Source organism: Gadus chalcogrammus, chromosome 2, assembly GCF_026213295.1.
Source record: "Gadus chalcogrammus isolate NIFS_2021 chromosome 2, NIFS_Gcha_1.0, whole genome shotgun sequence".
NCBI lineage: Eukaryota > Metazoa > Chordata > Actinopteri > Gadiformes > Gadidae > Gadus > Gadus chalcogrammus.
This window is the reverse complement of record NC_079413.1, coordinates 18,679,929-18,707,553: the sequence shown is the minus strand read 5'-3', so window position 1 is coordinate 18,707,553 and position 27,625 is coordinate 18,679,929. Positions and strand designations below refer to the sequence as shown.

Below are 27,625 nucleotides of genomic sequence, written 5' to 3'. Positions count from 1 at the left end.
GGAGGATGGGGGAGGGTCCTCTCACCGTGAGGGGCGTGTCCACCACGTCTCTCCTGGGCTCAGACTTGGGGGGAGAGCCACTCTCGATGTTCAGCTTCTCCAGGGAGGGCTCCCTACAGCACAGCAACAACAACGTTAACAACACAACGTTAACACCACAACAACAACAACACAACAACGTTAACTCAACAACACCAACGTTAACAACACAACGTTAACAACACAACAACAACACCCAGCTCAATGGATGTGTATGGGCTACATGTGCGATGTGTGTCGCTGAGTGAGTGTGTGTCTGTGTGTGCCTGTGAGTGAGTGAGTCCCTGTACCCGGCCTGTGTCTGTGTCTGTGTCTGTGTCTGTGTCTGTGAGTGAGTGAGTGAGTGAGTGAGTGAGTGAGTGAGTGAGTGAGTGAGTGAGTGAGTGAGTGAGTGAGTGAGTGAGTGAGTGAGTGAGTGAGTGAGTGAGTGAGTGAGTGAGTGAGTGAGTGTCTGTGTGTGTGTCCCCGTACCCGGCACCGTGCGTGCCCGCCGTGCTGCTGAAGGGGTTGTACGTTGCCGTGGTGCCGCTTGGGATGGCGTTCCTGAGGAGGCGGACCCACGTCGCCACGTCAACGTTCATCTGCCGCGCACGCAGGAAGCCCTTTCCTACACACACACACCCACACCCACACACACACACACACACACAAACAAGCAGACACACACACACAGACACACACACGCCGACACATGTTAAAAATGTTTTACAAAGAACCTGGTCATGTGAATAAATGATGGTGAAACATTTTTATTTTACTCTATTTGCTACAGAAATATTTGTATTATTGTATTATATATCTCACTCATTAACACATCTTTAAACCCAAGGTGTGTGTGAGGTAGGGCTGAACGATCTATCGTTTTCGACCGAAAATCGCGATCTCAAGCATTACGATTTTGGGATCGTCAAAGCTGCGGTTTTTTTAATTTTTTTTTTTATATAATTTTATTTTATTTTTTTACAAAAGTGCAATTATTTTGATGCTGATGAGCCATTGAAGCAAGTTTACTTAAGAAAGAGGGCTCCCTTTTTATTTGACTTTTTTGGTTGTTGTTTCTTAGGTACTTGAATAAACAGTCTTGCATTTGAAATCTGTTGCCAGCAGTTTTCATTATTGCATTACCTTAATGGAATTCATTGGTTATATTAATTTATACTGAAACTTGATTTAAAGAAAATAAATCGTGGTTGAAATCGAAACCGCAATCTCTACCAGAAAAATCGCAATTTCAATTTTTTCTTAAAATCGTTCAGCCCTAGTGTGAGGTTCCAGGAGGGGGCAGCACCTCTAAACCTAACGCCCAGGGAGAGACCCCTGAACCTCACAGTGGCCTCGTCCACCCAGCAGCCATCTTGGTGCTAGGTGGATGGGGGCGCTGGGTGTCTGACAACCATCGGCTGCAGGGCTCTATGATGGCTCCTCCTCACAGGTAGGGGGCGATGCAGAGTACAGAGCCGATCAGAACACAATATCCCCCAGGTTTAAACCAGTGGATTTGTACAATTATCTAAAGCCTAATCATCGTGTCTCTGTCTGCCACGAAGTAGCTGCCATTGTAAGCACCGTTAAACCTTGACTAGACTCATCGTATTTAAATTAGTACAATGTGGCAGAAAATGCAGACAGCATTAAATCATTAAATAAAAACAATTATGAGTAAAGAGTTAGCATAGTTAACTTATAGGTTGAATTCAGTCCATCTTTACTGTAGAGTCAAACTAGCCACAAAGCATGTGCTATACAGCTAGCACAAAAGCTAGCACAACAGCCAGCATGTCCCTTCTCTCTCCCTGTAGCACGTCCACAGTATTCTGACGCTCCAAACCAACACTAAAGCAGGAGGAGGAAACATGACAACTACTGACAGGAATTTGACAGCGTTCCTCCTGAAATTCCACAATTCCCAACACCGGCAAGACACCGGTGTCAAAGGGGCGTCACCTCTCATTTCTATGGAAACGGGAAACTAGCTACATGTTGTGAACTAACAAGACTGCCCGAACATAATAATGTAATGGTGGTCTGTCTCTGCCTCCCTCTCCCTCTCTCTATGACTCTATGACTCTCTTTCTGCTCGTCTTACCGTTCTGTTTGGAGAAGACTTTCTTCTGTCTCTGTAGTTTCGGGCCTCTCTCTATGATGGGGTTGAAGAACGTCACCTGGAACAAATAAACAGCAGAGACACTGCTATGTATCACTGTGGTTTTGTGTGTGAGTGCATGCTTGTGCTTGTGCGTGTGTGCGTGCGTCTCTGCGTGTGCATGTGCGTGTGTGTACCTCAGCCAGCAGCAGCCCCTGTGGCTCCAGTTCCAGGCGGACTCGGTGCGTCTGGTTGTCCAGGAAGTCCTCCAGCTTCAGGTACTTTAGAGCACACAGGGAACGGTAGTCCCTCCAGTACACCGCGATCTCCATCTCCCGGTACTGCACACACATCGATACACACGTTAATATACACAAACAAGCACACATTCATGCACACACACACACACACGCACACACACATTAATATACACCCATACAAACACCCACATTCATAAAAACACACACACACACACACACACACACACACACACACACACATATACACACACATTCATATATATATACACACACACACACACAGACACAGACACAGACACAGACACACACACACACACACACACACACATATAAACAGTCTCCCCCATACATACTGTATAAGACACATTCACATTAGAACTTCTCTAATCAGTGTATGTTCTACATAGTGTATGTCTATACTGGTCTGTAGAGTTACCCTCTCCAGCTCCAGGCTGAAGGTCTGGCTCCAGGCCTCCTCTCCCACCGGCCTCCAGGCCGTCTGGCCCACCACCGAGTTCTCCAGCTTCAGCACCGCGCTCACCTCCGCTACACACACACACACACACACACACACACACACACACACACACACACACACACACACACACACACACACACACACACACACACACACACACACACACACACACACACACACACACACACACACACACACGCTTTTAACCTTAAGGGTGGAACCCAGGAAGCAAGCGGGCTTCCCCCTCTAATGCACAATGTCATGAACGCTCTTTAAATTCACACACCACAACGTCACATAAACTCTAGTGCACAATCTCATGCACAATGTCTCTCACACTCCATCGTGCCCACCCTCGTGCACATTCTCGTGCACGCCCTCGTGTACACCCTCGTGCCCACTCACTGGAGAGCTCGTCGGTTTTGCCGGGGGACTTGAGGCTGCTGCTGCTACCGCTGCGGCTGTAGAGGCCGCTCAGCTTGAAGGAGGCGCGGCCGTCTCCCAGCGAATAGGAGGGCAGCACAACGGGCGTGGCCCGGCTCCGCCCCGGGACCACCTCCAGCAGCCCCACGCAGCCCAGCAGACGCACCTGCAGCGTACCTGGGAACAGTCAGGGTAGGGGCGGGGCGGGGACAGGATAGGGGGGGGGGCAGAGTCAGGGTAGGGGGCGGGCGGAAACAGGGTAGGGGGCGGGACGGAGACAGGGTAGGGGGCGGGACGGAGACAGGGTAGGGGGCGGGGCAGAGTCAGGGTAGCGGGTGGGGCGGAGAGAGGGTAGGGGGCGGGGCAGAGAGAGGGTAGGGGGCGGGGCAGAGAGAGGGTAGGGGGCGGAGAAGAGAGAGGGTAGGGGGCGGAGCAGAGTCAGGGTAGGGGGCGGGGAGGAGACAGGGTAGGGGGCGGGGCAGAGAGAGGGTAGGCTGTATGATGCTGGACCGAAGGTCAGGGTCGTTTTCACTCTACTTTCATAAACATAATGTTGACTTATTTTTCTATTTATTCACTTATTTCTTATTTCTTATTTTCCTATTCTGTAAAATGAGCTGATATCGTATCAATAAAGTTTCACTGATGTAGGGAGATAAAGAGATGTTGAGTGATAGAGATAGACAGATAGAGATGGAGAGAGAGAGATAAGAGGGGAGAGAAAGATCAAGAGAGATTATGGTTGAGGCAGACAGAGATAGAGAGGGGGAGGGGAAGAGATAGATAGCTGTAGAAAGAGACGGATGAATGATAGAGAGACATACAGAGATAGACACTGTACCTCCACAAAGACAGACACAGAGAGAGAGAGAGAGAAAGATGAAAGAGTTACAGACAGAGGTCTAGAGAGAGTGCTAAAGATCAAGAGAGAGAGACAGAGAGAGATAGAGAGAGAGGGGGATCTAGAGAGAGAGAGAGAGAGAGAGAGAGAGAGAGAGAGCGAGAGAGCGAGAGGTTTGTCAGCAGGTCCCAGGGCGGGGGGTTGCTGGTGTACCAGTGAGTGGCGAGGGCTTGCTGAGGGTGCTGTACTGGTTGTGGACGTAGGGGGCGCCGTGGCGGCAGCTGAAGGCAGGGGAGGAGGACAGCAGCAGCTGCTCCTTGATGAGGCAGGCTTTGGGGTGGTCCTGGGGCAGGCCGGACAGACGCTGCTCCAAGGAGGAGCGCAGGAGGTCCAGGCGCTGGGAGGAGCCGCTCAGACCGCACTGGGCCTGGGGGGGGGGGGGGGGGGGGGGGTAGAGGGCGGGGCCACAAACCAGTGCGTGACACCTGTCATAACAACTAGCAGACTGCCTTCACATCAGCACTTAGAGGAACGATGCCAATGACGACGCTGACGTGAAGGTGGAGTCAGAGAAAAAACCTGTTCATTCACCACATGCCCCTTATAGACTTCACTTAAAGCATCTGTTGCCTATGGTCTGCTGAGTGTGTGTGTGTGTGTGTGTGTGTGTGTGTGTGTGTGTGTGTGTGTGTGTGTGTGTGTGTGTGTGTGTGTGTGTGTGTGTGTGTGTGTGTGTGTACCAGTCTGTACTGGTTGTGTTTGTGTTTCGACGGGTCATGTGACGTCCTCACCTCGGCGAGGGCCTTCTTGTCATGGACCTTGGCCCCACCCAGGAGGCGGAGCATGTTCTTGGCGCCCTCGGCCATGGCGTGCTCCACCCGATAGTGGTGCCACAGCTCCTCCACCCGCAGCTCCACCCCGCACAGGTCCGGCTTACCTGGTCAGGTGACAGGTCACATGGTCAGGGGGTCACAGGGTCAGGTGACCACAGGTCACATAGTCAGGGGGTCACAGGTCACATGGTCAGGGGGTCACAGGTCACATGGTCAGGTGAACACAGGTCACATGGTCAGGGGGTCACAGGTCACATGGTCAGGTGGTCACAGATCACAGGTCACATGGTCAGGGGTCACAGGTCACATGGTCAATCAGGTGATCACAAGTCACATGGTCAGTCAGGTGATCACCTGGCCCAGGTCACATGCTCGGTCAGGTGATCAACTGCCCGGGTCACATGATGAGTCAGGTGATCACCTGCCCGGGTCACATGGTGCGCTGGGAGAACACTACCAGTGTGTGCCGGGTGACCCCGTTCCGACTCGGTAGCAAAGCCCAGATTTTCAGATTATCCTCTGGTGGAGTTAGGGCTTCAATACCTCCACTAATATGTACGGGTCGCACCGCTTCAAATAGCAAACAATAAACATTTATAAAATGTATTATCTTGAGAGATACCTCATAGGTCAAGTTCTCTCCTTCCCTCCCTCTCCTCCTTTCTCTCTCTCTCACTACATGTTTATCCCTCCTTTTCTCTTTTGCTTCCCCCTTACTCTCTCCCTATATATCTCTCCCCCTCCCCCCCCCCCTCTCTCTCTCTCCGAATACATCTCCCTCTCTCTCCTATCCAGTGAACCAGGGCTGTTGGCCAACATCAGGGATGCAGTTCTGTCAATAGTGTCTTAACCCTCGTAATGGCCTATCGAGTTTGTATGCGTGTGTGAGCGTGCATGCGCGAGTACATTAAATATGGCTTGGCTTCTTACCGACATGATAGATGACATAAAACCAGGTATAGAGTTTAAAGGGATGTGCATAGATATCTGAACATTAGCAGTGTTCGCTAGGTTAGCAGTAGTTTATGTTAGCCACTTCCTAGCTGTGATTATGAGGCTACCTGAGATTCGCGATTTGTTTTGAATGGACGACTATTCAGAACACAATTGATATCTTTGGAAAGAAATAAGGAAGGACCCCTGTGGTGAAGTCATGGGGGTCTGGAGTGGAGGGGTCGGGGACCCCTGTGGTGAGGTCACGGGCTTGTTACCGTGGTTCTCCTCCGACTGCTCGCTGGCCTGCATGCTCTTGCGGATCTGCATGCGGATGATGTCGATCTTGGTCTTACTGTCCTGGAGCATCTGCTGAGCTGCCTGAAGCATCTTCTTGTCCTGCAGGAAGCCAAAGACACCAGGCTACCGATACTGCTACTGAACTAAATATAGATTAACTACTGCTACTGCTACTGAATGCTAGTATCACCACTGATCTAACTAGTGCTACTGATACTCCTACTGAACTACTATGACCACTGATCTAACTAGGGCTACCAATACTGCTACTGAACTAAATATAGAATAACTACTGATACTGCTACTGAACTAAATATAGATAAACTACTGAACGCTACTATCACTACTGATCTAACAAGTGCTACTTATACTGTTACTAAACTAAATATAGATGAACTACCAATACTACCACTGAACACTATATCATTACTGACGTGGGTGTGCGTGTGTGTGTGCGTGTGTGTGTGGTACCTTGGTGGCTCCATTGGCGTAGATGGGGATCATGTTCTCCGCCCCCTGTTTGACCTTCAGCTCGATGTTGAGCTGCCGCTCCAATGCCGCGACGCGATTCTGACCGGTCGTCCGCCTCGGGGCAGAGCCGACCCTGCCCGGCCCGTCTGAGGACCAGGGAGAGGACAGGCGTGGGTCAGATGACTTTAAGAGTAAAGAAGGACCTGGTCCGTAAACACACTCAGGTCCTGAGTGTGGTCCCATAGGCTCCACCCCCAACACCACACACAAAAAGATCTGGAGAACCAGTCTCCCATTGCTGTGTACAGACCAAACATCTGAATGGTAAATGGACTGCATTTATGTCACGCTCCTCTAACCAGTGGTCTAAACGCTTATCAACATTGCCCCACATTCACCCATTCATGCACACATTCGCACACCGACAACGGTGTCAGCCACACAGGGTGACAGCCATGCTGGTCAGGAGCGTCTCACTCAGGGACACCCCGCCACTCGCTTTACCTCCCGAGCCACCGCCACTAACACTTGGCCAGTGCAGTGGTGACCCCCAGGGCTCCACCACCCAAACCCCTCACACTCGTGGGTCTGGAGATGCCAGACAACATAAACATCCGCCTCATCCCCCACCCCAACGCCCATTCCCCCGTTCCCACATCCCCTTTGCCCCCGGCGCCCTCACCCTGGTCGTCGTGGTGACCCCGGACCACGATGTGTGCGTCCAGCTCCTGCAGCTGTGCGTGCAGGGCGTCCAGCCGCGTGTTGGAGCTGCGGAGCTGCGAGGCCACCTGCTGCACGTTCCTCTTGTCGGTGGTGGCACGCCGCAGGTTCTCGGCGCCCTCCTTGATCTTCAGCTCCCGGCGGATGTCGCGGCGGATCTGCTCGCGGCTCGAGTCCAGACGCTGCTGCACGCCGCTGTCCGAGAAGTCCGAGTTCTGGTCCAGACCGAGCTGCTGCAGCACTGACAGCCCGGCCGGGTCGCTCTGGGGGGGGGGGGGGGGGCGACACAGCACAGTGAGGGGGGGACCAGGAGAGGACACACAACACTGGGAGTGTGGGTTCAATATTAATGATGCCTAGTCCCAGGTCAGTTGAATGTGACCCTTGGTTTGTTTGCGGGCGCAGAAGGGGAATACTGCATTGATTAACATTGAACATCCCTTTTCATGTCATCCACACGTTGTCCGAAAAAGTGCAATGCAAAACACACAACACACTATTTTCCCTTGCAGTAATGTACATCATACTAGTGTGAAACGGGTTAACCAGCACCCTGGGTTCAGAGGCCCTGCAGCCTCAGGCAGCACACATGGAGTCAACAAAGTTCCCAGTCCAACTCGATGGATCATACTACACACACTACACACGACACAGACCCACACACGTCCACACAGACAAGGCCATTGATAGAGAAAAACAATGAAGCAGCAGCCAGTCAGCCGGTCGGCCAAGCAGCCGACAATCCATCTCGACAGTCAGTCAGACAGGGTCAGTCAGCTCCTGTGCGCTCTATCCAGGGCCATGCTAGATCTCTGCAGACCACTGGAGGAACCCCGACAACATCCGCTTCACAACACAGCCGAAACATTAAGCTTGTAGCTGAAGACCAAAACAAACCCAAGCATCAAGGAACCAGCGATACAGGAACCACACATATAGAAGAGACAAACAGGAGCCACACATATAGAGGAGACATCAGGAACCACACATACAGGAACCAAATATATTATAACCAAACATACAGGTGTCAGGTTTAGAGTGTTCAAACACACTGCTGTATATGTGTGATGCTGCGCACCGCTGTATAACGTAGCACTAAAAAAACAGTCCTAGGCTGAATATGACGTCCGTTGCACTGAACAGAATAACAGGGTCGCCTGGACGGAGCAGGCTGATGTTGTTTGTGATTATGAGCAGAATTAATGAGCATGTAAGCACACACACACACACACACACACACACACACACACACACACACACACACACACACACACACACACACACACACACACACACACACACACACACACACACACACACACACACACACACACACACCCCTCTGAGCTTAGTGAGCCTGCTGTAAGCACACAGTTAGCTCTGTATCAGTGTAGTTAGCACAGTTAGCTCTGGATCAGTGTAGTGAGCCTGTAGTGAGCACAAACACACAGGTTGAGGCACGTACACACACCCACACGTACTCACAAACCCCCCCCCTCCCCCCACACACACACTGACACACACACACACACACACACACACACACACACACACACACACACACACACTGACACACACACACACACACACACACACACACACACACACCACACACACACACACACACACACACACACACACACACACACACAGTGTTGAAGGAGGGTGTGCTGGCTGCTGCTGACCTTTACTTTAAAGTTATTTTAGGAACCAGAGAGTAGATCGACCTGGCACTGTTATTTATTAATTATGCAGAATATGAAGTAAAATTATACATATATATATTTGTTTTATTAAAGAACCAAAAAGCAAGATATTGATAAGCATGAAAGAAATAAATATCTATCTATATGGGTTTCAGAAGGAGAGAGAGAAAGAGACAGAGACAGAGACAGACAGAGAGAGGGGGGGGGGGAAGTAGAGAGACAAAGAAAGAGTGTGAGAGAGGTAGAGAGAGTGGGAGAGAGAGGTAGAGCAGCATGATGTGACATTTGATAGAGCGCTCGTATTCAGCTGATTGAGCAGATTTGACGGGCAGCGGCGACGGCGGTTACATCACCGGGTCAGAGGTCGCCCCGGGCATTCAGACACACACCGGGCGCTTGTCTGCCATGACACACTCCTATACAATACAGTACAACACAATAGCACGCACACACAAGGCCACGCAATCCCTGCTGTTAGACAACAATAGAGGATACAGGGGGGGCCGTGTGTGTGTCTGTGTCGAACATACAGGAGTGTTCAGTAATGGTCGGTGAGACGTGAGTTGATGTGAAGAAACCAACTGTCTGTTACAGGAAGTAAACGAGGCAGGCAGGGGAGAGAGAGAGAGAGAGAGAGAGAGAGAGAGAGAGAGAGAGAGAGAGAGAGAGAGAGAGAGAGAGAGAGAGAGAGAGAGAGAGAGAGAGAGAGAGAGAGAGAGAGAGAGAGAGAGAGAGAGAGAGAGAGAGAGAGAGAGAGAGAGAGAGAGAGAGAGAGAGAGAGAGAGAGAGAGACCAGATTAACACCAGTAGCGGCGATGGAACGAAGCGCAGAAGGCCGTCTGAGTGGCGGGGGTCCTGACGGCCGCACCGCGGGGTGTTTCCTACCGAGGGGTCCGGCTCCGCCTCGTCCTCCGCAGGAGCCCCGATGGAGTCCAGCGGCTCCACGCACCGCCCCTCCAGCACCACCTCACTGGCCATGGCTGGCACTAAACCGAGCGCTCCCTAACCCACACGACCCCGTACACACACAATCAAAGACGCACACACACAAACGCTGACACACACACACACACACACACACACACACACACAACGCTCACAAACAAACACCGACGCTCACGCACACTCACACACCGGACCACTTCAGATCTCGGACCAGGATATCCCGACCAGGAGTCAAGCGTTGCTCCGGAGCGAGAGAAGGAGGTGGAGTAGAGGAAGAGAGAGCGGAGGGGAGGAGCCCAGCCCCTCACTTCCTGTTCTGCTCCAACACCAGGAAGTGAGAGAGCGAACGCGTTCACCCATATGCAAAACACACACAAACACTGATGCTGACGCACACACATGCATGCTCACGCACACACATGCATGCATCCTCCGACTCAACACACACACACACACACACACACACACACGCTCACAGATGCACATGCACAAATACACATGCACACGCACACATGCGCACTGACGGGTGTGTTGAATATGTATGAAAGTTCACTTCCTGATGAAGGTTCAGAATGTGACACACTCGCATCACATGCATGTATGTGTGCTTACTTCTGTGTATGTTTGAAAAAAGAAAAAAGAAAAAAGTCTATGGACATCACTGAGATTGTGCATTCAGAAATCTTCATTTGTTTTGCATACATGATTCCCACGTGATGACATGAATGAAAAGCCAGGTAGCACGCAGAGAGGTCTGCTCGACCGAGTTTCAAACAGAAACCAGAAGCTGTGTCAAGGAAGTCACAGATGGAGTCTCTCACACCACCCCCCTCCCCCCGGTCCATTAGACTCTGTCATGTCTGGGAAACACAGAGACCCTCAGAGTCTGAGTCACGTCCCTGACTTCAGCAAGACATGATGGAGGAACAGAGAGAAACAGGCCCATTGTAACATAACAGAGGGCAGTTAGAGACAGAGAGGGTGAGGGAGACAGAGAGGACAAGGAATGAGAGACTTAGAGACGGAGACAGAGAGAGCGAGAGAGGCAGTAAGAGAGCTAGGGAGTGAGACAGAGAGAGTCAGTAAGAGCGAGAGAGAGACAGTAGGAGAGCTAGAGAGTGAGTCAGAGAGATATAGAGAGAGAGAAACAGTAGGAGAGCTCTGAATGAGGAACAGGAAGAATGAAGGGAGTGTGTTGTGAAAGACAGGAAGAGGAGGAAGGATGGAAATAGGAGAGAGGGACGGTGAGGGGGAGGGGATGGGGGAGGAGGAGGGTGTTGGAGGGAGGGAGACCATAGTGCTTTACCTTTAATTAATACAACTTTTAATACAGGAGGCAGCCCTAATTACAACACTATACCCTCTCAGTAATATTACCTCCTTAGTCCAGGTTCTTTAACACTCTAGTATTTTACTTTAGATTTGTATTGTATACTTTTTAGTCTATGATTTACATCTTCTTATTTTTGCATCTCATTTGACTTTCTGAGCCCTGGCAGAGTCAACAAAAGTCTGCTTCCACGCAGAGGAAGACTTTAAGTCGAATAAGTCGAGGCAGAAGGTAAAGATATAGGACAACTTAATGTTTACACACACACACACACACACACACACACACACACACACACACACACACACACACACACACACACACACACACACACACACACACACACACACACACACACACACACACACACACACACACACACACACACACAGGATGGAAATTAACTTTTTTGCCCACCAGCCCCTGTGGCAAGTGGATTAAAAAATCTACCAGCCACTCATCTTTTTTACCAGACACTTTTTATACACTATATATTTTTCTAATAAATGCGTACATTTTGAACAATATAATAGTAAAATAGATAAGAAAGGTGTTTTTCATACACATCTTTTTTTCCATCAGAAGTGATTTTTACTGTAAGTAGGTTCTACCAAAGGAACTGAGTTGAAAACGTCACACTCTTACCGATAAACAATACACAGGTATCTGCCATGTTAAGTCATGTTTATTTCAAAGGTGTTACGAAGTTTGGGGATAATTCATTGATACAAAGTATTTTCAATAAAAAACTAATTGACATATTAACAATAAAACAACATGCATGGCTACACCATCATAAGTCAATTTGTTTTGTTATATTTACATGTGACTAAATACAAATTTTTCCTCAGACATGGTAACTAACGTATGATAGTAAGCATTATTGGCCCTTAAGACTAATATTCAGAAAAAACACTTTCTTTCTGTTCAATAGTCTAGATAGAACTTTATAAATCACCTGTAGGAGAAATTTGTTAATGTTTGTCCCTATAAAACAATAATGGTAAAAAAATAAATACAAAACACGACGGTAACTGAGTAAGTCAAACCGTCCAATCTGAAGGCTCTACTTAACCACTCCCCCTACTCACTTCCACCAATGCAAAGCGAACAGAACTGAGTAGGGGAGGGCGTAGCCTAACTAGTTTGTGAACGACCAAGAGAAACGCACCGGAATTTAAATGTGAACATGTATGAGGCTTTAATAAAATCCCGGACGATTTTGAAATTCCGCAAAACATTGTCTCAAAAAGAGGGCATTTCCGGGCAAAAGAGGACATATGGTTAGGCCTACCCTTCGTACGGGAAACACATTTGATTCCTACCTGTAACACTGTTAAATAGCGGCCCAAATTGGTGGGCGCTATTGGTGGGAGCTATCCTGGTAATTTCTCTGCGTGAGAAATACGAAGTGTGGCGTGTGAGCGTGTGCATGGGTTGAATTCATGGCCCAGGAATCTCCCACTTCCGGCTTCCATGAAAGAGAACCAAACTAATTCACACAATAGCGTTCATGCAAATCTAGCATTGAAGGGTTATTTAAGGAAGTTTTCTCCAGTCACGCTGAAAGTAGTTCGCTAGTAGTAGCGCTTTAATTTGCAGTGTCAGAGAATTCTGAGAAATCTGAAATGCTGACTAAATTCTCAGAATTCTGTCACTGCAAATTATTGCGTGCTTCCATACCGCTCTAGATTCACCCACCCCCACACAGATTTGTTCCTGTAGAAACATATGGTGGAAACCGATACGCCCTCTTAACCACAAAATGTTTGAGTCACTTCTATGGAAGTAAATCTGTGCCATAAGCCATTGAACTCTAAGCACTGAATATTTATGCATTGAAATAACGTATTTGGATTTTAATTGAACTCCTATTCAGCTTTATTTTTCAATGTTAAAAATGTTAAAAGTGATTACGTTGAATTTTTTCAATGCATATTTCAATGCATAAATATTCAGTGCTTAGAATTCAACGGCTTTTTATTTTCAAAATCCGATGGCACAGATTTACTTCCATACACTTCTCCTTCGTCATGCTTAACTGATCATACCTTTCTCTCGTTGGATACATAAATCTTACCATGGACACTTCCCGAACCCCTCTCCAATTTCAGCCAGCCAGACAATTCCCGTCACAGTCATGTCTGTTCATTTATGAATGGAATTCTGAACGTGTCCCGCCTCCGAAATAGCCTGGCTATAGAGCTCGTAAGTCGCCATTGCTCATGGGACCTATGAGACCGAAAAAAATTAATGGGAGTCAATGGAGAGAAAGTAATAATTTTCTGATCCCAGTCTTTATATGCCCCGGATTAAACATTGTTTGTGGATTTAAATGATAATTTTTCATGCAAAGAAAACTATAATTTAGCGGGTAGGAGTTTGATACGGTTAGTTTTTGTGTGGGGCGCTTTGTGGACTACAACTCCCGCTGCTCTCGACGCGTATGATATATGTCACCACCACTCGCAAACAGATCCCGCAGTCAGAACATGGCTGTGTCTTTGGTGCACTTTACCACCTTCTTTCAAGGTGGTAAAGTGCACCACCTTGGTGCACTTTACCAGTTTCAAGTAAGGCTCAGTTTCAAGTAAGGCTATGATTAAGCTAATCAAAAGCATATCAAGATTAAGATAATCAAGAGCATATTTTTAAATGAGCGGGTAGGGTGCATTATTTTTATATAAGGCCTAATATTTGAGGTCCGAGTTGCGGTCAATTATGTACCCGCGCACCACTGCTACATTCAGATCACTTCCGCGATTTAGAAAAGTACTAGACACGCCTCCGACTACAAGTTACGCCTCCTACTACAAGTTACGCCTCCTACTACAAGTTACGCCTCCGTCTTGCAGGACGCAGACAGATACTATTCGTACGGTTAATCTACGTCACGTTTTCTGGAACGCCACCATTTGCACGACCGATCTCGCCAAGTATGGCCGCCCACACCGCTCATCTGAATGTTAGAGAGAGACAGAGATATTATCGATTTTAGGCTCCGATCCTTATTTGTTATCCCTAGTTTTTTTTTGTCCATTAGTATGCTTGCCTCAAATCAATCTTCATGAAATATATATTTATTTAGTCCACAACCCCTCCCCATACAGTGGAGATATCTTGAAAGCGTTCAAGAGCACTGATGCCTACCAATATGCTGTGGCTGGATGGGTGAAGGACGCTAAAGTGAGACACTTGGCCACCAATAATCTTTATCTGATTAGGGCAAAGTTAAGTACTATATATTTGTGACTTCTTGTGAACAGTTTGTGGTGGGTTACTATCATTGATCTTTGAAATCAGTCATCAAATCATAGACGATAATTTCGCCGGGGACGCTTAGGACGAACAAAACAAAACCCGATTTGAATTATTATGGATTATTTTGGACAATGAATGAGGTATTAATACCAATACTCTTTGGCTGGGACGATGTCAACATTGGGTATATGGAGCAGAACATAGTGGGTCACATGTCAATGTTTTTTGTATGCATTTTATTCATTAGTAAGCTACATGGATATGCCACCTTTCAGAACTTTTCATTACCTGCACTAAAGAGAATAAAAGAGCGCATACTCATTGTTTGATTGTGGTCGTAGGCGTTGTTGTTGGTGCTGAGTTACCACTGAAATCAGTAGGTCAGTGGGCTGGATCGGTCGTCAAGATGGCGGCGCAAAGCTACAGTGACGTCACGTGAACCTTATGAATAGCAATTTTCGCCTGAGATGGGGAACCAATCACAGAACGGGGAGGGACGGCAAGACAATGACGAAGTCTATGCGACACACCCATCGTCTTCTTCCGAATTGCGTGTGTCTCACGCCGAATGCGTGAGCCTTGAGAGCTGTTAGTTACCGGTATATTATCCCGGATGTTGGCAGTCGCAGTTCAGCAAGAGAGGCGTAGAAGAAGAAGGGGGCCGGATGTTGACAGTAATGGTTGTGGAACTGTCCAGCGCCGTGACACACACACACACACACACACACACACACCCTTTCACACAGAGTTCCCAGTAAATGACTGGTAAAACATTGCTCACCCTTCTGATGCAGAGGGGGACATAATGATGCCTCCATTCACACCCAGCGCACCGGCAGTCACCCGGACATGTTACCTGGTCCTGATCAGGTTACAGCAGATCACCAGGACCAAGCACCCTGTTCCTGTTCACACATCCTCAGCAGGAAATGTTCAGGGCCGTTGCAGGGTACGACTGCATGTGGGAGAGGGGGTACAGAGAGGGAGAAAAGAGCGTGTCTGACACACACACACACACACACACACACACACACACACACACACACACACACACACACACACACACACACACACACACACACACACACACACACACACACACACACACACACACACTTGTGGGGAGAGCAATCCACCCGTCTTTCTCTACTCCACCTGGTGAGTGAAGCGGACGGGTGTGGGGGGGGGGGAGTTGATGAAAGCCACGGCTCTTATTAAGTTTAAATGGCAGCGGCACACGCCTGCTCGGGGGTGTGTGTGTGTGTGGGGGGGGGGGGCTATATATAGCACCTATGGGCCATGGACAGTCGGGTGTTTCTCTGTTCTGGTCGCCCTCCCTCCCCTCCCCTTTCCTCCTCTCCCCCCTCTCCCCCTGGTCTTTATGACTCACCCGTCGGACACCCCCAGCAGCAGACAGAGCAGCTGGCTGCTGATTGGCTGCAGCAGACCCGAGCCAGTAGGATGTCATCAGACAGCGAGCAGAGGGGGGGCGGGGGGGTGGGGGGGCTGGTGGGTCAGGGGGGGCTGACAGACAGACAGACAGACAGGGAGAATCTAAATGAAAAGGTGTTCCCCAGGCTGCCCAGAGAGGCGGGGGGGGGGGGGGGGGGGGGGGGGGGTCAGAGATACCGTCTCCCTGACTCAACACTACACCCATTCCTACACTGTCTCCCTCTCACACACACACTGACCCACATCCACACCTCTCAGAGATAAGTAGAGGAGGCAGGAGAGAGGAGAGAGGCTGTACGAAGTAAAGAATAGTCCATAAATAATAAACACAAGCACAAGAGTGTTTCATGACACGAGGCGGACACACACACACACACACACACACACACACACACACACACACACACACACACACACACACACACACACACACACACACACACACACACACACACACACACACACACACACACACACACACACACACAGTGTGTGCAGCAGCACGCTAGGTCCCTGTCCGCTGGGATGTTCAGAATACTACAAGCTTTTGCACCCCCCCGTCGCCATGCCAACCGGCTGACAGACAGGCAGAGGAGGCTGAGGAGCTGATTCCAGGACAGCTCTGGGCGCACCGACACACTCAGCAGACGCTGATAAAGACACTCGGCTAATGAGTTGAAGATGCGTCTGGTTAGACTGGGAGGCAGGGCTCAGCAGGCAGGGCTGAAGGTGGACCTCAGCGGTGAGGATGAGAGCCTCTTAGAGGATCATCTGACCGCTCCACTGTCCTGAGACGCCCCTGATCACAGACTGGGGGGGGGGGGGGACGTACCGGGTGGTAGCTCCGACAGGAAGTAAGAACAGAAGAGACTTCCTGTGGGCCCCTAAGCAACCACGGTGCTGAATGGTGGGGGTATTTTCAAACTGGTAGAGGAAGGCATTAACACCGCCAGGGTTAAGGGTTCGAATCCCACTGGGTTGACCCATCCTAAAACACACTGAGCACTGGATAAAAGGGGTCCACCAAACGCATGCATATGAATACATTCCTTTGTTGGACTTAAACACTTAACATGCAGGAACATTGTGCTGATTGCGTGATCAGCTTCTATTGAGAAGTTGTACTGTTTGTTCCATGACAAAGTTCAGAGTTCACAGAAATCACCTCTCACCCCAGACCCGACTGAGCCCCGTTGAGCCTCGTTAATCCCGCCCAATCCCACGTATTCACATGGAAAGTTTCCAAACACTCCGATTGCGGCTCAACCCTGTTTCTGTTGAAGGTTACAGCGCTGGCTGTCCCCGTTTAAGCCGCTGCTGTAAACTCTTACAGCGAGCGTTTAGTGGCACCACGCTCCATGAGTGTGTGTGTGTGTGTGCGTGCGTGCGTGCGTGCGTGCGTGCGTGTTCCTGCTCAGTATGCAGAACATACCAATAATAACAATGAAAGGATATGAAGGGAGTGTCATTGTGGAGATCTTATTATATTTAATGAAATATTACCATTGTTGCGTTTCGGTGCCCATTGTATCTGTTTAAGATGAATATAAATAGACTCAAAACTAAGGATAAAAATAGCATAGATGAGGAGAATGGTGCTTTTACTGAGACCAGCATCAAGCTCAAAGGAGAGGGAGGAGGGAGGGAGGAGGAGGAAGGGAGGAGGAGGAAGGAAGGAGGAGGGAGGAAAGAAGGAGGAGAGAAGGAGGATGAGGGAGGGGGGAGGAAGGAGGGATGAGAGAGGGAGGGAGATAGTGGAGAGGAGGGAGGGAGGATGGGGCGGATGGAGGAAGAGAATTGAATGGAGAAGAGGGAGGAGGGAGGGAGGGAGATAGTGGAGAGGAGGGAGGGATGGGTGGGGAGTTTAATGGAGAGAGTAAGAAAGCGAGGGATGAGAGAGGGAGACGAGGGAGACGAAAAAGGAAGGAGGGAATCCCAGTAGAAAGGGATGAGAAACTGGAGAGCAGACACAAAGCAATGAAAGACTGAACAGTTCGTGTTTGTGTCTTTTTCATAAAGAGAGGTAGGATGAGTGAGTGAGTGAGTGAGTTAATTTAGCCTTGTGTGTCTCACTCTATAACGTATGGAGAGTCTCCAGACTGGGAGAGAGGACGGTATAATGGTCTACAGTATAATGGTCTATTGTGCTCCAGTGGCACCGCACCAACACAAACTGGTTTCCATGTTGTGAGACGACACACCCTGTCTTGTGTCCCAGCTACTGGGTCAACATGTTACTGGGACCTTTATCTAACGCCTTTGGGAGGGAGGTCAGCTACAGACAGTAACAGTTCAAACACTTCAGGGGAGATCTTCTTTCATACGATATTTTTTTAAAGAGTTTCTAGTAATTGATGTGATCAATCATTTATGATCGATTTCTCCGTCTGTGGACACAGATAGGAATATTCCCCCGGACATCCTTTTGAGTTTGGTTTCTCATTGCCAACCCAGGTGCTGGTTTGAGTTACCATGGTTTCCCCAAAGATTCCAGAGGTTTGACCTCTGACCTTCTCCTGCCTGTCTTTCTAGATCTTCTGGGAGAGGTTTACCTGCCGACTGGCAGGTAAACAGTCACTAGTGTGTGAGGGTGCTCACTGCTGGATAAAGAGAACTATAACGTTTACCGTTTTAATATGGCCTCAATGAGTCGATTCTATTCAACGAAAGATAAGCAATGGGAGTACAACAAAGGATTTAAGAAATATCTATTTCATATGAATTGTATGTAATATGATTAAATACGGATATAAAAAACGACTCATTGAAATCGGTTGAGAAAAGTTAACGTGTTAGTGCTTTATATCCAGTAGAACAGCTCCCTGTCCGCTGGTATCTGATGACAGGCCGGCCTGCCCTCCCAAACATGGCCGACACGTTGCACTATGGTCCAGAGGCCGACGCGTCGGCCATGTTTGCACGCCTCTGATGTTGACATACATTAGCCCGTACCCAGCCTGCCCCGGGTGCGACGCTAATGGCCGCAGAAAGCAGATTATAACTGATTAGGACAGAGGCCCACACTGTAATACAGACCATAATCCCTTACCCTGCACCCCTGCTGCTGCTGATTATGAGCAGCAGCAGCCGTTACGACGGAAACATGTTCGAACGACAAGTGACAATCGTAGCGTTAAGCTAACCCAGCTACACACGGGCGGGGTCATCTTGACGTAGCCTAGCGTAGCATCCCGCTGGGGTGTTATCAGGAAGAGGCACCGCTGGTTGTATTGATAGATGTGAGCGTCCTGAGGCCCTGATAACACATCACGCCACGCGATGCCAAGCACCAGGAGGAATGTACGCTAAGTGCACAAAGATTAAGCCTCACTCAGCAGTATTACCGTCGCATTATGTTTGTTAGCCAAAGTAGCTGGTATGAATCTGCATTAGAAATCTGAGTTACATTCTAGTGACGCAGTCTGTAGCGGCTGATCAGCAGGGTCAACAGGAGAGGAACTGGTGGTCATACACACTACTGCGCTCTCTCTCTCTCTCTCTCTCTCTCTCTCTCTCTCTCTCTCTCTCTCTCTCTCTCTCTCTCTCTCTCTCTCTCTCTCTCTCTCTCTCTCTCTCTCTCTCTCTCTCTCTCTCTCTCTCTCTCTCTCTCTCCTCCCCCCCCCCCCCCCCCCCGGGTTCACTGGCCCCTCACGGTACCAGTGTCCCACTGCCATTCAGAACAAAGATGCGGTCTGAGTGACAGGTTAAAGGTCCCGCCGTTCTGAGGACCTTTCTGCTCCCTGCTCCCAGGAGGCGGAGCAAGTCGCTAGTTTAGGTATCACATTAAACACTCGGAGTCTCGGAGGGACATGGTTGAGGGTATTGTGTTCCTGAGACGCGCGCACACGCACACACACACACACACACACACACACACAAAATCTTTGGTACGTCATTAAATGGTGACGCTCGAGCTAAGTTTGAGTGTTGAGATAGAAAAGGTTGGGTTTGGTGAGCATCTGGTGCAAGGCTGTTGCATCATGGGATATCAGCAGATCTCCTCCTCCCCTGGTGATAACTATGGGGTGGGGTTCTCCCAGAGCTCGCTGGGAGCAGAACACTCGGCCCAATGTCGGGGGGGGGGGGGGCGTGGTGGGGGAGGAGCCACTGTCCCTGGGCGCCCGTGGAGCCTGGGTTAGGTGTTCCTTAATCAGAGTACATCCAACCCCAGCGCCGCCAAGACACCGGACACCAGCCGGCCCAGAGCGAACACAACCAGGTCACCGCCCCCCTCCCCCCATCTCCCTCCCCTCAATCTCCCTGTCTATCTCCCAGTCTCATCTCCCTCCCTCCCCCACCCCATCCCCATCTCCCTCACTGTCTCTCTCTCTCTCTCTCTCTCTCTCTCTCTCCCTCCCCCTCCCTCTATCCCTCTGTCTAGACAGATTTCTCTCTCTCCTATCTCTCTACCTCCTCTCTCTCCTCTCCTCCATTTCTTTACTCTCTCCCTCCATCTTTATCTCTTCCCTATCTGCCCCAAAGCCCCCCCGTCTCTCTCCTCATCTGCCTCCCTTTTCAAAGCTCTTGAGAAGAGCCTAGACAGTTAACTACGTAATACAATAATATAAAAATATGATTGATTTAATTACTTTAATTAAATCTTGGCACAAGAGAACAAGAACAAGAGTTCTTATTGTCCCAACCGCAAACTCCTCTCCTTCTGAATACTATACACTATACCTTACATCCCAAACTGGTAGCTCTGGGAGACCAGTGACCATAACGTGGTCATTGTTCAGCACCACCATTAACAACTTAGAGCAACATACTGTATCAGCCTCAGAGACATGTTGTGTACACTACACCCTGACCACCACTAATATACAACAACATCTGCCACATGATGCAGGCTGTGGACCACAAACATAGAGCTCACAGGATTACAGAGACACTGATCACACACACACACACACACACACACACACACACACACACACACACACACAGGCTGAAAGAGTCCCTGTGTCGCTACAGAACGTAAGGAAGATCATCCCAGAGTACGTTCCTCATCTCATAATAATCCCAGTCTCAGTCAGTTTGCAGGCGGTAGGACACATTTAAAGGCCAGCTGATAACCGGCTAGTTACAAACCTTAACCTCTGCCCTGAACCCTTAACCATTAGCCCTTTACCATCTCTAGCCTCATACTGGAGGATGGCAGGTCACCAGTAACCTGGGGTCTCAGCAGCCAATCATTTAGGACAAGCTTGGTCCCAGCCAGTTTTACACTGGTCTACCAGTCTGTATCAGACAGACCAGTGTAATACTAACATCAAATCAGGGAGTGTGTGTGTGTGTGTGTGTGTCTAAGTGCTTAAGCTACCCCAGTACCAGAGGAGTGCAGCCTCCTAATCCTATTAACCATCATGACCATCATACTACACCATAACAGTTATCCACGGACGGACGGACGGACGGACAGACAGACTAGGTAAGGTAATGGCTGTTATTGACGACGGCCCTTCCCTGATCAATCAATACAAAGTCAGCTGTTGAAGAATTTTATTTTTAAAAACTAAAAAAAAGCGATCGTTTCGTCATAAGAGCTTCAGGAAACCAGCGGTTTGAATAATGAATGACGGGTCAGACGGCTGCAGGTCTCACCTCCACGCACACAGACAGGCAGAGACAGAGAGACAGAGAGACAGAGAGAGAGTTGACCAACATTTACATGATTTCCCACCTCCCACTTCCTGTTTATGTGCATCCATGTGTCTATCTGTGTGCATGTGTGTGTGTTCGTGTTGGTGCACGTGGGTTTTTGTGTATGTGTTTACATGTGCACGTGTGATCGTCTCAGCAACATAAACAAACACCAGGTGTGTTACCAAACAGTGGGCTGTGGTCCAACTGCTTCAGTCCACATCATGAACCCTGACAATCCTCTTCATCCTCATCATCATCAAACAACCCATCATCACGTCATCGTCCCCACGGCGACCCAACATCAAACCACCGCAGCCGTGACCATCTAACCCCATCATCATCGTACTCATCATTCTCATCCATAAAAAAACTTTCAAAGTGTCAGATGTGTGAGTGTGAACGTGCGTGCATTCATGTGTGCGTGCCGTGCATGTGTCGTTTAGTTCCCTCTCCTTGTTTCCACAGGTATCACCTGTGGGGGTGTGGCCATCGCTCTGATCCGCCCCTTCTACCTGGTGGACCTCAGTTCCAGATGTTCACCAGGTGGGCTACCATCATGACCTCCAGATCCAGAGAGTGTTCACCTGCGGTCAGAACACACCTGACTGCAGGTGACGTCACACCCAACTGCTGATACCAACCTGCACAGGCGTCTCCAAGCACACCTGTGCATGTGTCTGCAAGCTCAGCTCCCAGCTGGTACCAGCAGTACCAGCAGAGAGCTCAGCTGGCAGACGCCTGCTCAGATGCTCTGGTGTGACGGTCAGGGGTACACCGTCTCCGGTCTGTTGTGGTAAAACAGCAGCACACTCGTTCTATTGTGACGTTCCGACACACACTCACAACTTCTGTCTAACGCAGAGAAGTCTTTGGCTCCAATCTCCCCTGAGCAGTCGTTCGGTCCCTCTTTACTGTCTCCCACTTCCCCGGGTAAGTTGACGTAACATAACACCCGCCCGCCTCCCGGTTCAGATGTCCTCTGAACAGACACGAAGGTAACACCAGGTCAGAGGTCAACACACAGTCTGTTATTATAGGAGACCGCGGAGAGACGAAACACTATGCAGAAGACAGACACACTTGAAACTTACAGGACGGAGAAAACACATATACACACACACACACACACACACACACACACACACACACACACACACACACACACACACACACACACACACACACACACACACACACACACACACACACACAGGATAGATAACACACAGGATAGATGAAACACACACACACACACACAGGACAGAAGAAACACACACAGGACAGAGGAAAAACACACAACGAACTTACTTCGTTATTCGCCATCATGGGTTCAGGAAGAACCGCCGCTCGAGGTCGACGCGGTGAACTTCTTCGCGGTGCCTCGCGCCTCACCGCGCCCGGTGCATCGCGGGACGCGCGCGACGCTTTCTGTCGTGCGAAACGGGAGCGAAATAAAAAAACTAGTTGAAGACGAACTTCCCGGACTCCCGGTCGAACGGCTCCTCCGGTTCCCTCAGCTGCAGCGAACGCGAGTCCGTGAGTCGAACCATCGCGGCGTCTCGGGCGCGGTAAACCGGGAGGTGAGGCGAGCGGATCCCTCCGGAGCACGAGCCGGACTGCTACTGGACTAGCGACGCTTGCACGAGACCGTCCGGTCCAGACAACTCCCTCCGCCCGACCCACGAGCCACCGGTTAACGCGAGCCGGTCGATAGCAATGTTCGCGTGTCGCTTGTTGGTGAACGACAGAGAGCACGAGGAGTTCCCGGTCGGGGACAGCGGGAGCACGCGGGGCGGGAGGACGCTGCGGGGGGCGGAGGGCGCGAGGAGCGCGCCTTCTGGCTTCGGTCACGTCTGCCCCGAAACCTGTTGATGAGCGGTTTCAATGTGTCCGTCAACACACGCCGAGGTATCATGTATCACTATGTATCACTATATGTATCACTATATGTATCACTATATGTATCACTCTTTGTATCACTCTATGTATCATTATGAATCAGTATACAATGTCTCATTATATCACTATGTATTACTATGTATCACTATATATCATAAAGAAATATAATTTATCACTTTATATATCACTATACATTGCACTTTATATTTTACTCATTTCTTTGCATATGTTTTCTTTTACTTATCTATTATTTTATTTTATTGTATGACAATGTTTATATGTGAAGCACTTTGAGTCTGCCTTGTGTATGAAAAGTGCTATATAAATAAAGTTGCCTTGCCTATATATATATCATATCACACTATATATCTCTATATATAACTAATAAGCTATATCATACATCATTTGCATATTCATTTAAAAATGAGATGAATAACAATCACTTCAATAATGTAATCTGTCCCAGCACAAATATAGAGCTTTAAATTCTCATCGTTGTATTTTCCTGTCCCTCATGATAACATGATATAATTAATGGTTTCACTGCTCACACGGGGCTGGTACACATATTTGCATAGACTACTTCATACTAAATTAATGGTTGCTTACATCAAAATATGAAGTTGGGATGATGACAATAATCAATGATCTTCCAAAATATGTTATACATGTACAATGCTACCATATTGATAGGTCTGAAACTTGAGCTTTCATTTTATATCATTTAGCTGTCGTCAGGAAGCATGGAAAACACGATTGTTTTATTTTAATAAAGTGTATCTGGCGACACCTGTAGACAACATTCTGTATTAAACATATCATTATGCATAATAATACATATTATACAATATGCATATTTCATACGGCTGCATTAATACTATTTAGACCCCAGAAATATTGATGAAACACATTGTATCATTAATAACCCATGCTAAATATCAATGTCCTACATATCGTAATTCATCATATTCCTGTTTGACCTCCTGCGTAGCGCTGACCTCATCGTGACCTCTCCTACCCCCACCTGATTGGTTGATCTTCTCCCACATTTCCCCTCCATCTTGGTCTCACCGGGGCCTGGGGAGCCCCACGCTCAGGGGCCCCGGTCCGTCTGGGGCGGTCAACATTTCAAAGCAACCATGTGGTACTCTCTCTCTCTCTCTCTCTCTCTCTCTCTCTCTCTCTCTCTCTCTCTCTCTCTCTCTCTCTCTCTCTCTCTCTCTCTCTCTCTCTCTCTCTCTCTCTCTCTCTCTCTACCTCTCTCTCTCTCTCTCTCTACCTCTCTCTCTCTACCTCTCTCTCTCTACCTCTCTACCTCTCTACCTCTCTACCTCTCTACCTCTCTACCTCTACCTCTACCTCTACCGGCATCCATTGATATTGCAAATGATCAAACCTCCAAAAACACGAATAATATCCGTTGAGGTTAAATAATGATGTTGAGGTTGATTTGCTCACAAGACACATTTCCCTAATAATAACGGTTATAGATTTGTAGACGATCCATTAGAACGATAAAAAGGATAGCCTTTAGTGGCCTCATGGTTAGCATGTAGCAGCCTTACTACCGGCAGCGAAAACCTAATTAGGACCTGAACAACCAACGACGAAAAACAATAATCCGTTTTTAACCCTTTATTGGCTTCACTCAAGCTAATTGAAACATATTAAAATAGGACTAGAAGTGATACACGTCAAAAAACCCTTTGAAACGAATTTATTTATTAATTTCATTTCATGGGTCGACATTTTCATTTCTCCCATTACATTCAGTTATTTTTAATAAATGTACGCAATTAAAGGAAGATAACTCAATGTTTTTATTTAAAATTTGTAACCCTCGATACATGATCGTAATTGGAGTCTTTTAAGAATATAAGCCTCTAAACAATGGCCAATGTATAAGTCATATTTATATAAATAAATATATATTTGTATTTGTATTCATTTTCTTATTGATGAGCCTACATAGCCTATATGTATCATATATTATTACATTTTCCCAGATATGTGCATATGTTCGGAAGCCTTGTTAACTTTAAATCCGACAGTATAAGGTATTTTTAAAAATACAGTAACATAAGATATGCTGAATGCATGCAGACCAGCAGACTAGTTAAAACTGACATGCTACTCAAACAGACGCAGGCGACAAAAGTGCACACATAATGCAGAGAATAATTTAGGATCCATACAATACTTATACAGAACAGGAAAACGCAACATAGATTTAACTAAATACCTTCGAATATAATGCATTATTCGTACTAAATTATTGAACACAGTCCCAGCACTGCCAGCAGGGGGCGCTGCTGCTACTTACTGAGCCACAGGAACAAAAGGACGCTGCAGGTGCATTGATGAACGTTACAGTAGAAAATCTATTCACAATAAACTTTTAAAACCACACTTATACGTGCTCTATAATATATGGCTTATAATATTATTATTATTTAATATTTATGATATTATTGTATGTTTTAAAACAACTCATAAAACATTTGTAAAATAGTAAATCATTTAAAAAGATAAATAATTTGGCGATCAGTGCATATTGGCCAACGCTGGCTGATCAAACTCTGAGTTCCTCCAACATGAGTCTGTCGCCAGGCCGGCTGCTCTACTGGTGACACGGTAACGTCTGCTGGGCTGAATGGTTCCCAGTGTCACCATCTCACACGTCCTCCTTTCTCTCCGCCGCCGTTGACATCATCCGTAACCTCGGAAACGCATTAAAGACCGACGACCCCGGAAATGAGCTTCCAGCTTTGGAATGCCACGGTGTCTCCACACACACACACACACACACGCGCGCGCACGCACACGCGCACGCGCACACGCACACGCACACGCACACGCACACACATCCAGCCACGTGGTGGTCGGTACATCCTCCTCCCCCTTCCCTCTCCTCCCCCTCCTCCTCCTTGATGCTCTCTCCTCCACCGCGAAGGCTGAACAACCCAGTCCTGTTTCGGGTTTCTCACTTTCCCTCCCACCCCCGCTCAGTCCGATTCGAACGGGGGTACACACACACGCACGCACGCACACACACACTTAAATAAAGTCAGACACCGTGTTGCACCTAACGATCCTAAAGTATTATCCTAAATCAGTTCTTTATACAACCCTGAGCTCGTTTATAAAACAGACGATGAACGGACTTTTACCGGTGAAAAGAAGACCGCAAATAAAACGGCTAGAAAAAATCTAATAAATAGTCTAACAAGTGCAATAGTCACAGCTGGGTCCCTTGGGGGACTATTTGGTCTCTAGCTACGGGGGGCCAACAGTCGGACATCATTAAAGGGTTGTCTGGTCGAAGCCGGCACGGTTCCACAGAATACAAATTAATTAAATATAAATAATAATTAATGATAGCTTATCAGTAACATACCTGTACAAAAAAAGAGTTTAGGAAGAACTTGATTCGTATTTTGCAACGTAACTTTGATGGACCGTGCTTATGTTGTCATAATTACGTAAGGACTAACCACATTCTATTATTATTAATATAATATATATTAATCACCAGAATAGGGGATCATGATTCAGTTTTAGGCTTTTTTAGTTTTGTGCTAAAAGTTACCAGTGACGGTGATTTCAATACTTGCATCACGGTAACCCTGATTTATGCCGTCCTTTGGGCCAAATAACGATGAAGCTGCATCGTATTAATCACAGACGACCATCTGATCGGTTCGGTCGATTGTTTACTTTATCAGTCGATTCATTGACTGCCTTTATCTATACATGTTGTGATTGGCTGAGTGGCTGACTGATTGTTATGCCGGGCAATCGGGCCGTGCCCTCAGTGCTGGGTCTCCACCTCCACCACGGTCCAGTCGCCCCCGGGGCAGCCGCCGTCGGGGGAGTAGCAGCTGACCGAGGTCACGCTGGCCGAGGGGGCGGAGCTGAAGTGGGGCAGCAGGGTGGGCCAGAGGCGGGCCTCCAGGGGGCTCAGGGTGCCGCCACCCCCCACGGGGAGCAGCAGCAGGGGGGCCA

General features: G+C 48.3%; 1 protein-coding gene across 3 annotated transcripts in view; it reads right to left on the bottom strand.

Annotated features, from left to right (window-relative positions):
- pkn1b (protein kinase N1b) overlaps positions 1-23,512 on the bottom strand; it is a 30,351-nt gene extending 6,839 nt beyond the window's left edge. Inside the window, exons 1-12 of one of the 3 annotated variants that reach the window (XM_056604792.1) lie at positions 23,030-23,512; positions 7,344-7,644; positions 6,662-6,807; positions 6,169-6,289; positions 4,916-5,061; positions 4,338-4,551; positions 3,266-3,460; positions 2,819-2,928; positions 2,320-2,463; positions 2,126-2,201; positions 511-646; positions 26-113 (exon numbers count right to left, since the gene is read on the bottom strand). In XM_056604792.1, the coding sequence (XP_056460767.1) occupies positions 26-113; positions 511-646; positions 2,126-2,201; positions 2,320-2,463; positions 2,819-2,928; positions 3,266-3,460; positions 4,338-4,551; positions 4,916-5,061; positions 6,169-6,289; positions 6,662-6,807; positions 7,344-7,644; positions 23,030-23,047 (1,695 nt within the window). In that variant the 5' untranslated portion in view covers positions 23,048-23,512. Of the gene's footprint in view, positions 1-25; positions 114-510; positions 647-2,125; positions 2,202-2,319; positions 2,464-2,818; positions 2,929-3,265; positions 3,461-4,337; positions 4,552-4,915; positions 5,062-6,168; positions 6,290-6,661; positions 6,808-7,343; positions 7,645-9,972; positions 10,324-23,029 lie in introns of those variants that run through there. The other 2 variants (XM_056604790.1, XM_056604789.1) reach the window with 2 other exon arrangements.
- Positions 23,513-27,625: the final 4,113 nt, after the last annotated feature.